Below are 12,333 nucleotides of genomic sequence, written 5' to 3'. Positions count from 1 at the left end.
GAGTCTATAGCTCAGCCTCTTCCCTAAGATAGTAAAATTTCACACCCTGCTAGTCTTAAAAGAACAGAAGTCTTACTAACATCAAGATTTTAAGCAAGGGCAAAAAATCCCACAAATGTTGTTCACGTTGTGACAAATACGAGAAAATTTGCAACAGTACGAACTGCCTATCATAAGAAAGGTTTCCTGCTTGACAACAGTAAGTTTTTCAAGTTCTGCGTTAGGCGCACTGAAGATTTCTTGACCCACAAAGTATTTCTGCTACTTAAGCAACCATAGTGGGATATCAGTGAAAATACAAGTCTATTCAGGGTATTGAGAGTTAACTCTATTTCCAATGTGAACACTTCTGCAGGAGAAATAGTTAACGGATATAAAAGAGAAAGGATACACAAGACATTTCAGAATTATCAGTGAACTGCTTTACATTCAAGCAAAACGAAACCCTAACTAAATTCAAAAGAAGCAAAGGCAGGAAAAGGTTTCTGTTCACAAAGAAAAGCTATGAAGTACAATATATTCAGAAAGGATTATGATTCCATGTCTAGTAAACGACAAAGGCTAAAAAGTTTATAATGAAGATTTTAAATCAAGCACTTAATAAAATGGCACAACAATGCACAGTATAAAAGTTTCTATGCCTCCAAATTAGTAGAAGGTGCAGCAAGACACTGCCTACACCACAAAATACACACACATCTAAAATAATCCGCTATATCTGTACCAAACTACGTGAAGGATGCAAAGGTAATTTTAACAGACTACATTTTAAATTTCTTTATAAAATACTCTAAACAGTGAGCACATATCCCACCTCAGTGCCCAACGCTATAGCATTTTCAACATTGTTTAGTAGTAACTACAGCGCTACTCCACCATTTCCAGTTTCTATACCAGCCAAATACCCAAGCCTAGACCAGAATCTCAGATGTCTGGCCAGGTAAAGCTCTGAAGCTTTAACTTCAAGAGCAAAGGAACAGGCAAGTGAAAAATAACTTCTGCGACAGCCCATGAGCCAACTGGTAATTTGAGAAAGATCTAACAGCCCACGTGCTGAAGACACTCTGAAATCCAAGAACATAAACTAAAAATCGTTACTGTCTTTAGAGCAGCTGTAATCATAGCCTATACACTGACAGACTAAAACTGACATTTGTACTTCTCCCCATACGTAACTTTTAACCTCATTTGCTAACACAGTTTTCTGTTACAAGGGTGAGTCCAGAGTCGGTTCTCACTAATAAGGAAAAAAAGACAGAAAACATACCTGCTTTAATGTATTTAATGTATAAAGTCAAAAGCGCTGAAAATGGAAGAGCTTACTGTCAAGCTACTCGCAGAAAAAAAAAAAAGGTAACTCTAAGAAAGGGCAGAAAACTAAAGCTCATGCTGTTCTAGTGCAGATGGCCATTAATAAAGAATGACTCACAACTCCAGAACTCAACAGCAATAACTTAAGTTTTCCGGAACACAGTTAACTATATGTGGAAAAAAACACTAAAAAGAACCTTCTGAGATATACAACAGTAAGAAAAAACAAATAGGACAAAAATCTACGTAAAATAGTACATACAGGTACATAATGTAACCAAATTTGGAATTCATATTCCATTAACATACGGAGCAGAAACCAGAGACAATACAAAATAGTAGAGCTGTTAATCCACTGTTATTAATGATGTCTGAGAAATTTAAAAAAAGGGAATAGAAAAGAGGAAGGCAAACAATAAAAATATAATAGAAACCACAACCTTGTATGGTTTCCTGAAAAAAAGACTTCATGAAAGCTGAAAATGTAGGCTATCCCTGCTGCTAATATACTGCCCTGTGGATTCCATGGAAATTACTTTCTGCAATATTTTGCAGAAAAGAACATATACATTAAAATACATGATTTTCATGTGATAAGATCTGTCAAACGAGACTACAGCACCCCACAAACTAATGGCTACTACTCTTTAAGAAATTTACCATTTGAAACTCCTCATGAGGACACTGCACAGCCAGAATGAAAAGTGTAATTAATTTAGGACACCCATAGCTTGGAAACACACCAAGGTGCAAAATGCCTTAAGAGAGAATGCTGGATCTGTACCAACTTACACTGTGTTCATTTGACCTGGAATGACATGATGTACTCACTAGTTTGTGAGTACATCTAAAATCCTACTGTCATCCAAAGGAACAATTTGTGATCCAATGTGCTCCCTAGACCAAGAGAAAACTAATCCAGCCAAAAATAAGCACAGACAGTTGTATGTATTACTTTGGCTTGCTAAATCAAATCACTGAGAAACTAAATGAGTACAGTATCCAAACAAGCAGAAGTGCAACACACAGGTGGGGAGATCTAGAGAAAGCTGGAACTGATCCTGCTGAGCAGTGAAACTTCAAACCAGCCCAGCCACTTCATGAAGTCTGAGAAAACACAACTGTCAGTTTTCTCTGTATCAAAAGAGACTGACAAAAAATGTTACAGAATTAGAAGTTGTGCTACTAACTTGCATGACTTGGAATACCTGAAATGGAGTTTTGCAACTTCTTAAAAGATTCAGACCCAGACAAACAGACTTCTTTTTTGGTTTTTTTTCTTTTTTAAGGAACAATGTGTACATAGTAAATTTTCAAACAGCTAATCCACAATAATTTTTAGTCTCCAGTATGAAGTATGATAATATAACTAGTTTCAGGAATAACTTCCTGAAGATTCTGATAAAAATCTAAGTAGGGTAAAATAAAAGCTGCAAAATGAAAATATCACCATATGCAATAAACTGCTAAATTGAGCTTAAAATGGACAAAACCATACATGCATAAAAACTGAATGTGCCTAGCTAGAAACAGCTGGGAGGACAGTATGGCTATCTCTATATTTGCAGCACCTAACAGCAGTACAGAACTTAAAAATAAAGTTGTAACAACTCCACAGCCGAATAAATTGCCCACTCTACCAGTTCCAGTTGAAACGAATATGGTAGACAGGCACAAGCGAGACCTCTACTGAATTCTCCTGCTAGCTAAATGCACTCCTCGGCACCCTCCAAGAAGCACAGACAATGCTAATCACATACATGCCAAGACCAGCATGAGCTGAAATAATCATTTGCTACCATATGCTGGAAAAATGAAACTGAACACTATCAGACTCTTAACTCTAGCTACATCCAGCCAGACACTACTCAGAGATTTTAAATCCCAGATAAATGATCCACAAGCTCACGAGCCTTATATTGCAAAGTACCCCTTTTAGAAGGCAGAGTCATGGAATAAAATTATTTCTATGCTAAAACCATACAAACACAACTCAGATGTGTTGCAGGGGCGGAGAGCATTGACAATACCTTTCACCCCATGATCTCAAACCGGAAAAGAAGTTTGAATGAAATCCAGCTCTTGAGTTTTCCCCTGTTGAACTCTATTGCTTCACAGAATCATAGAACAGTTTGGGTTGGGAGGGACCTTTGCAGGCCATCTAGTCCAGCCCCCTGCAGCGAGCAGGGACATCTTCCAGCAGATCAGGTTGCTCAGAACCCCATCCACCCCGACTGTTTCCAGGAATGGGGAGGCACCAACCACCTCTCGGGGCAACCTATTCCAAGTGCCCCACGACCCTCAGCAGGCAAAATTTCTTCCTAATATTTAGTCTAAACCTCTCTTCATTTAGTTTAAAACCACTACCCGTTGACCCATTGCCAAAGCACCCGCTAAAAAGTTTTTCCCCATCTTTCTTATAAGCCTCCTATATACCGAAAGGCCGCAGTTCAAGGCCGGTTCACTGAAGAACGTTCGGCAAGGATCGGCGGCACTGAAAAACCTTTATGTTACCGAATTATCCGACCGACAGGGCTCTGCGCCCGCCCCGGGGCCAATGCCCGCACGGCACCTCGGGGACCGGCGGCCACGCAAGACGGGGCCGGCCTCGTTCCTCCAGCTCAGCCGCGGGGCTGCGGAGCCCAAACCGCGGCCTCTAACCTCCTCGGCGCGGCTCCCCGCGCAGGAAGGCCCGATCCCCCCCGCCTCGGACCTCCTGCCGACCGGGCCCCGCAAGAAGGATCGGCCCCCGCCCCCCTCGCGCCCCGGGGCACCCCCAGCGGAGCGGAGCGGCCCGCCCGGGGTACCTTGCCGCTCGGAGGCGCCGCCATGTTGCCCACGAGTGTTTATGATGACGTTGCGCTCCTCACGTGCTCCCGCGCCGCTCCACAACAACCCTCGCCGGGCCCCGCGGGGCGGCGCGCGCGCGCTCGGGACGAGGCGACGCCGTCGCTGCTGAGGCGGGGAAAACGGCGACCCCGGCGCGCGGGACGGCCGCGACCGGCTGAGGGCGGGGTTGCGGCCACAAGGGGCGGGGCTTAGTCATGGGGCGGGGCTACGAGTAAGAGGCGGGACTTCTGCTTCGGCTACGTGGGCGAGGCTTCGAAGGGGGCGTGGCTACGTCCGGGGTGGCGAGGGTGCTGTGACAGGGGACCGGGTTGTGGCTATGACCACGAGATTTCGGCCACGGGGAGGGGGTTTGGGCTGCGACGGGGCCTGCGAAGCTCCGAACACGGGGAAGGAGGGAACGGGGGTTCGGCCGCGGGGGCCGGGGCTATGGCTCACGGACCTGATAATTCTTGTAGCAGCAAAAGAGGACAGCTGCTGTTGCAGATGATCAGAGGGCTGGAGCACCCCCACACGAGGAAGGGCTGGGATTGTTCAGCCTGGAGAAGACTCCGAGGCCTTATAGCGACCCTTCAGCACCCGGAGGGGGGCCTGCAGAAAAGCTGGGGGTGGGCTCCTTCGCAGGGATTAAAAGTATAGAACGATGAGGGGCAATGGTTTAAACCTGAAAGAAGGGATGTTTAGATTAGATAATAAGAAATATTTTATTATTATATTATTGGGAGAGTTTGCCCAAGGAAGTCACAGATGCCCCATCCCCGGGAGGTGTTCAAGGCCAGGGCAGATGAGGCGTAACCTGATCCAGTTGGGAGGTGCCCCTGGTCATGGCAGGGGGGTTGGAACTGCAGGATCTTTAAGGTCCCTTCCAATCCAAACCATTCTATGTCACATCCGCAGTGAAACATTTGTCCAGCAGCGTCACAGCTCAAAAGCCAAGGCACCTGCCCGAGCATGAGAGACGCACACGCCTCTACAGCCAACACTGAGAGCAATAGTGACCGAGTGAGGTCCTCCAAGTATGACAATAAGGAGAGAAGAGATTTTTTTTTTCCCCTCTCACCCTTAACACCTTCTCCTTGAAGCAGATGGGAGTGTAACTACAATTTGAAGACTGTTAAAAAAATTATATAAAACACATAAAGTAGTCTCTATGGTTGTTCTTTCTCTTCCCACTGCTGCACAGTGTACATACAAAGACACTCACCCCTAGACATTAAGCTGCCCTAATACCTATGAACCTGATTTTCACTGTCAGTGAAAAATGCACCAACTTTGGAAGAGAGATTCCTTTTGTTTCTAACTCATAAAGCATTTATATACATCACAGGATAAAAACAAACAGTAATTACAATCTCATTGATGGTAGGAAATGTTCAGGATGGAGACATATGCAGATTTTTAAACTGAAATTTTGTGGATGTCACCAGGTTTTGATTGGTCTTAACTAGAAAAGCAATTAATGCACGGTATTACTCCAGTCAAAAAAAAAAGAAATAGGTTTCACTGAATGCCTGCAACATTTAATCCTGCTGACATGATTTTTAAAAGACTTATTATATTCTAACACCTCATCATAAAATATTTTGAGCAAGTGGTGTATCCCAATGTATTGTTTATTTGAAACAGATGAATGAGATGCAGACACGGAAGCAATTTGCTACTCTGAAGGAGCAAAGATAATTTTGTCTATATATCTGTCATAAAATGTAATCATAATTTGCTTCTGATTTCTCAAATTAAAAATTCATTTTGCTAGATTAACACCCATAATGTGCTTTTACCATGGAAAAAATGATTTGCTTCAAAGTTGTGAGAGCCTGTTGTAACTGTATATAAATATGCATAAAGATGAGAAAATAAAAGTGCAGTCAAAACACAAGTCCATTTAGTAGTATCTGGGCCTGAAAAACTATATGGGCATAGTAAAAATGGTTGCAATTGTTACCGTGTTCCCTTGCTTTGAATTTAGTAAGAGCATAACTGAGTGTTAAGGTGAATACAAGGAAGAAAGTTACACGTTAAACATACATCACCAAAAATAAATTGCTTTGAGAGGTGAAACTGTCATTTGCAGTCTTCCACACCAGCACTGGTTTCCTCGTTTGGTTTCCCGTGTGTGTGTTCATTTTCATCCCTTCCCTTTCTTACCACTTTCCTTTGTTTCTTTCTCCTTGCAATATAACAATATGTTATTTACATACCTGTATGTAATCCCATTCCTCTCTCCAGTTCCTTTTCACCTCTCATCTTCCAGAAGTATGCAATGCACGCTAGGGACTTCTTTGCTTAGCTACATCAAATACTCATTCTGGCACTCTGCTGAAACTGCTTTGGCAAGATTTCTTTTGAAGTTTCTTTCATGGAAGCTCAGAATTGAAGTTCCCATGTCAGCTTTGTTAGCCTTTATCACAATCTACAATGGACTCCCTGAGGTCTGCTCTCTTCAGCACGGAAGTTCTAGTTCTCCTGTCTCTTGGACTTGATTAGTAACATATTCAATTAAAGACTCCCTCTCTTTGTAGGTAATTGTGTCAATAAATATATTTTTATCTCATGACTCACCGTTTTATTTCTACTGATCCAAATTAAAATCTTCTCTTCGGGCACCTGATGGACTGAATGGTTTTATCCTCCTCCAGACTCTCTTGGCATCCAACTCTCTTCCTTCAATATCAATACACATCCCCAAGGCCCATGGCTTGACAGATGCCTTAATCTTGGGTATCTCTCTGGATTCTCCTCTTTCACATAGATAGGTCTCTTGCAGACATTTTCTTGTACAACAGCTCCAAAGCATAGCTTTACCTGTCTATCCACACAGCTAAATACTTTTTAACTTATAACATTCTTTTTCCTGACAGTGACCAACATCATTTTGATCTCTTTGGACTACTGAAGAACGCTTTTGCAAAGGTCATTTATCTAGCCTATATCACTTTAACGCTCTCATCTAGCTCCTCCAGACCACCTACCAACTCTCACCCTTCTTTAGTGCCCAACGCAAAATACCCTTCCTCATTTTGAGGAAGATTACCTCCTACTCTCTCTCACTTCCACATCAGGTCAACTCTGTGCTAGACTCTGCCTAGTATTTGTAAAATTTTCATGCAGGAAGCTGTGTGGAAGGCTTTGTCCTCAGCCTGACCTTCCTGCAGGTCAAAAACTCCCTTCAAAACACACCAAATTGTCTCATTCTTCTTTAAATGCTGTCCTACCTTTTTCTGGAAAATGTACCCCAAAACTGGGTATCGAGTAGATGGTTGATGAACAAAAAGCACCCTTGATGGCGCTGACCACTACACTGCCTCATTGCTTCCTTGTCAATTCCGCCTGCATCCCCATGTTGTTTCTTACCAATTCTTTAATTGTCAGAAGGACTGAATAGGGTCCTTATTTTTTACGTGATCATAAAATGATTTAGGTTGGAAGGAACTTTTTCTACATCACTTGGTCCACCGCACTACTCAAAGTGGACTTATTTAATCATTGAGTCAGATCACCCTGGGTCGGTCATTTTTGCGCTGTGGCAGAGTGTATGACCACAGGAATGTAGTCATACATTCTGTATGTGTAGACTCAGGAATACAACTGCAGAGGCAACCTGCAATCAGCTGAGAAGCACAATTCTCAGCTGAAGAGCTGAGGAACAGACCAAAACCAATGTGTGGGGGTTAGAGACATCCTCAGGGTGACAAGCTTACACAGAAAATCCTGCTTTGAGCAAGAGAAGCATTTTCCATTTTATCCACTGAGGACAATTTAAAGAACTTTATTCCTGACCTGAAGGAGGGTTAATGGCTTCTTTTCAACAAATCTTGTCATTTAAGGGAAAGCCAGTTCCAGAGACTGCTTGCTATTCAAACTCACTGACTTACCTGAGTTGGAGACCAAGCTAAAGAACCTAGCATAGCAGGATCTTATTCCTTCTTAAGATACTACGGTAATACCACTACTACTACCACTACACTATTACTAGAAGTTTCTTCTTTCAGTGCTTCCATTGCTAAAAAAATGCTAATTAACAATTAATTACAGTGTCTCTGTAGGCTCACTGAATGCTCACCTATTCTCCTCTACGCGTTCTCACTTAAACTTCCAGCATTCCTGTATTTATTTTTACAGTCACTCAATGAAAAAAGAAACGCGGAATGGGAATTGGAAAATATTAAGATACAAACTCCACATAAGATACTAGCAGTGAGCAACGGCTACTATATACCCCTTATGAGGGGAGAAGGGGTTTAACACAATGGTTTATGTATCTATACACAAAATCAGAGTTCAAAAGGAAGATATTAGAATGAAGAGAAGCTCTTGCAGTCTTCAAACAGTTTTAAAAATGTATATGCAAATGGGGTCATGATTTTGCAAATACAGAGATACACTGCAAAATTAACACAAGTCATTCTGAAGAAGAGCTTTAAGGAGAAAGATTGTATGCCAGGGGAAGAATGGTTAGAAACATATTTATCTTTAAATAAAGATATTTTAAAGCCTTGATTCCCAAGAAGCACTCTAACAGAAGAGATAACTTTCAAAGACTGTGAAACAAGCCCAAAAGGGAATGCTTTCACTCCTGTTACGCAACTAGAACAGGAACGAGCGCAGCATTACCTGAAGGAGCTATCAACTAAGTAAAGAATTAAAAGATAAATGTCATTTGTAGTACTGCTGGACATCAGTTATTGCTTGCATTTCCGAAGTCAGTACATTTTCGTTGGAAAACATCATTGGAATATGCAGCACAAGACTATGTGTGTAAAGTCACTGGAAAATTGCCATTTGTACAGGACAAGGGACTATGATCTATGATGATCTATTATGATCAATTGATTATAATCTATGATCTATTTAAAGCATTAAAATTAAATACACATTTGTTTCTTATCTGGCCTTAGGATCACCCCAGTCATTGGGATTATCCATTACTCCCAAATGCAGCTCCCCAACACTGGTATCAGTCCCACTGAATTGCATCCCCGAGTCTGAAAATAATGTTCACTAAGCAATAGTTCTCTTACAACCACTAAGTTGTTCTTTCTGTTTCCCAGAGAAGTCTTCTCTCAGAGGTCTTAAAGTCAAACTTGAGATACTTCTCAGGCTTTGCACTGAGTGTTTAATTTCTTTCGATGGAGATGTGTTCAACACAACTCCTTTCTCCTTCCCTCAGACATAGGAAAGAAGTTTCTGCTGTATTTTTAGCGATCAACAAGTCCTACAGGGTTTTTCCTGGCTTTCCCATCCTATCACAATGCTTTCAGCATCACAGTCACCACTTGCCTCGCTGTTTAGGGACTGGTTCAGAGCTCAGTCCCACAGACCAATTTATTCCATGAGACAAGTGAGCGCTTTCTAGCTAGTTGGCCAATCCACCAGATGTCCCTCTTATGCACTTCTCCCTTGTTCTTTTGCAAAATATCATTGTGTAACAATGAGTATATCGTTATTCAAGATGGGAAGCAAAATGACCCTTTGCTATCAGGCTGCAAAATCACAGGATCACAGAAAGGCTGAGGTTGGCAGGAGCTTTTAGAGACCATCTAGTCCTACCCTCCTGCCTAGAGCAGATCACAGGTCAAATTGCAGACCATAACAGATTTCTCAGGGCCTTAACCAGTTGAGTTTCTATTATCTCCAAGGAGAGAGACACTATCACCTCCTCAGTCAAGCTGTTCCAGTGTTTGTCCACCCTTGGAGTGAAAAATATTTTTTAAGCGTAAATGGAATTTATTTCAGTTTTTGTCCACTTTGTCATGTCTTAAGACAATACTAAGTAAAGTTCAGTTCCACCTTCTTTACTCCCTCTCATGTGTTTTAAACACTGACAAGATCTTTGAGCCTTCTCAAGACCAAAACAATCCCTGTTCTCTCAGCCTCTCTTCATTTAACAAACGGTCCAGTCTCCTAATCATTTTCGATAGCCCTTCACAGGCTTCGCTCCAAGATATCCATGTCTATTGTATTAGAGAGTCCAGCACTAGACCCAGCATGCCAAAATGCTTTCAACAGGCTTGAGGGGAAGGATCACTGCCTTTAATATGCTGGCACTGCTCTTTCTGACGGAGCCCAGGGTGGCATTGGCCTTTGCCAGCTCATACCCAGCTTGTGCACTACAACATTCAGATCCTCCTCTGCAAAGCTGCTTTTCAGCCAGTCAGTCCCCAGCCTGTAACAGAGCCTTACATTATTTCAGTTTACAAACGAGAATGATGCACAACACCAAGTTCTATATGCTGACACAGTGCTAGGAGGCTTTTCTCCCTTCTCCATAAGCTCATTATTTTCATAATGGGGCACTCTGTAGTTCTATGCTGAAGTCCAAGACTTTGCACACTACATAAATAGGAATCTGTCATAGTTTAGCCCCAAAACTCAGCAGCTAAAGCCATGCAAGTTGAACCTACAAAATCCCTTTCCCCTCCCACACCCTATAGGGAAAGAAGAGAAAAATAAGAGGAAAAAGACTTACAGGTTGAAAATTAGAGCTACAGCTTTAATGAAATGTTAATGACAACAATGGAAATAATTAATAATATAAACAAATATATAAGATCACGCCCCCAGTCCACTCCTCGATCACTACATATCACCACAAATACTGCAGAGCAGACACAAGGGAATGGGTCCACAGCTAGGAGGAAGCTGGACTCAGGAACTGGATTAAGGAATGCACAGATCCAGGATTAGGAGCAACCAGACAAACAAGGTCCTCACTGGATGTCAGCCATCCAGAAGAGCAGGGGCCCTCGTGATCTCTCAGTATATACTGAGTACAATGTATATGGGATGGAATGCTCTGTTGGTCAGTTTAAGGTCACCTGCCCCATTCGCCCCTCCTTGCGGGTACAGCTCCTTTTCACCAGCTTGAGAATGGACATTGACCTGTGTTATCACTACAGAGACAAACACAGTCTCAAAAACATGCAGTTAGTTTCCAGAGAAATTAAGTTACTTAGAGCAACTGAGTTAAGTGTCAGAACCTGATCCTACTTTAACTCAAACCACAACAGAATCTAACAAAGAGGGTTTCTTCATCTTGGTGGCCCACTTTTTTCTGAGCCATCTGCTCTAATAAGGAGCCTTCTGCCACAAAGATAGTCACAGCACCCCAGCCAGCAGCAAGTGTGCAGCCAGAAAGTGTTTCTGGCTTTCCTGTGGTTTCTGTTGCTGTCACAGCTGCAAGAGGCGCTATTATCACTATGACAAGAGCTGCAGCAGCTTCTATTGTTGCTGTTCACACAGCTGTTTCAGCAGACCTCCAAGATCCATTCCTGTATTCCGAAGTGTCAGCTGCCCCCATGCTCAACCACATGAAAACCTGGCTTGCACAGGATAAGCATGGATTCTGTCATGTCCTTCCATCACAGGCTTAATTTGTACAAACAAAAAAAGCCCACAGCAGAAAAACAAAGATAAAAAATGGAAAAAATACCTCCCCTTTTGACCTTCTGCTCAAAAGAAATTGATATATTCCAACCAAATGGAATTTGACAAACGCAACCCACAATTTTTACAGGCTATGTCACATTTGTCACAGATCATGACCAGACAGTAAATGGGGAGCTGTCCTGGACTCTGGGTGCAGCAGGACACAAAGGAGGAAGCTGTAGATCAGGCTTCTCTTGAGTTCCTCATAGTCTAAGAGGTATAAGTCCTCAGCACGAATTACATTGTAGACAATAATGGAGCTACCCCAGGATTTAGCTGTCACGTGATATTGTTTTTCATATACAAGATGAAAAAGTAAAAAAAAATAATCCCTCCCATCCCCATCCACAACTAGGAGGGCTGGAGGGAGAACAGGCACTGGCTACATCCTTCCAAGGCAGCCAAGTCAGCCTGGGGTACTGATCTACAGTCAGTCTTGCTGTTTAATCATGAGCATGCCCCCTTTTATATAACTATGGCCCTTACCATTTAGGTTTCTCAGACTAATACCTAGACATAGCGGGGGGAACAGCACGGCCACTCTAGGCACACAAAATGTAAATATGATTTGAAGAGCAGAAGAGGGCAGTCACCTGGATGAAAGCTGCACTGTGATATCTGCAAGGCCAGAACTCCTTATGCACCCTGGCATAACTTATTTCCCAGTAAAAACAGCCTCTGGGACCAAATCGCATCTTCTCTACTAATTTTTCTACCTCTATGTAGAAACTGAGAAATGAAGATGCA

The 12,333-nt window shown here is 42.5% G+C and overlaps 1 protein-coding gene across 1 annotated transcript in view; it reads right to left on the bottom strand.

Moving 5' to 3' along the window:
• The window catches only part of TBC1D15 (TBC1 domain family member 15), a 38,854-nt gene extending 34,518 nt beyond the window's left edge, over window positions 1–4,336 (bottom strand). The window contains exon 1 of the mRNA XM_054076796.1: window positions 4,119–4,336. Within this exon, the coding sequence (XP_053932771.1) occupies window positions 4,119–4,142 (24 nt within the window). The 5' untranslated portion in view covers window positions 4,143–4,336. The remainder of the gene's footprint in view (window positions 1–4,118) is intronic.
• Window positions 4,337–12,333: the final 7,997 nt, after the last annotated feature.

The sequence above is a fragment of the Cuculus canorus genome, chromosome 1 (genome assembly GCF_017976375.1).
Source record: "Cuculus canorus isolate bCucCan1 chromosome 1, bCucCan1.pri, whole genome shotgun sequence".
Classification (NCBI taxonomy): Eukaryota; Metazoa; Chordata; class Aves; order Cuculiformes; family Cuculidae; genus Cuculus; species Cuculus canorus.
The sequence above is the reverse complement of the archived record's forward strand: the minus strand, read 5'-3'. Positions and strand labels throughout refer to the sequence as shown.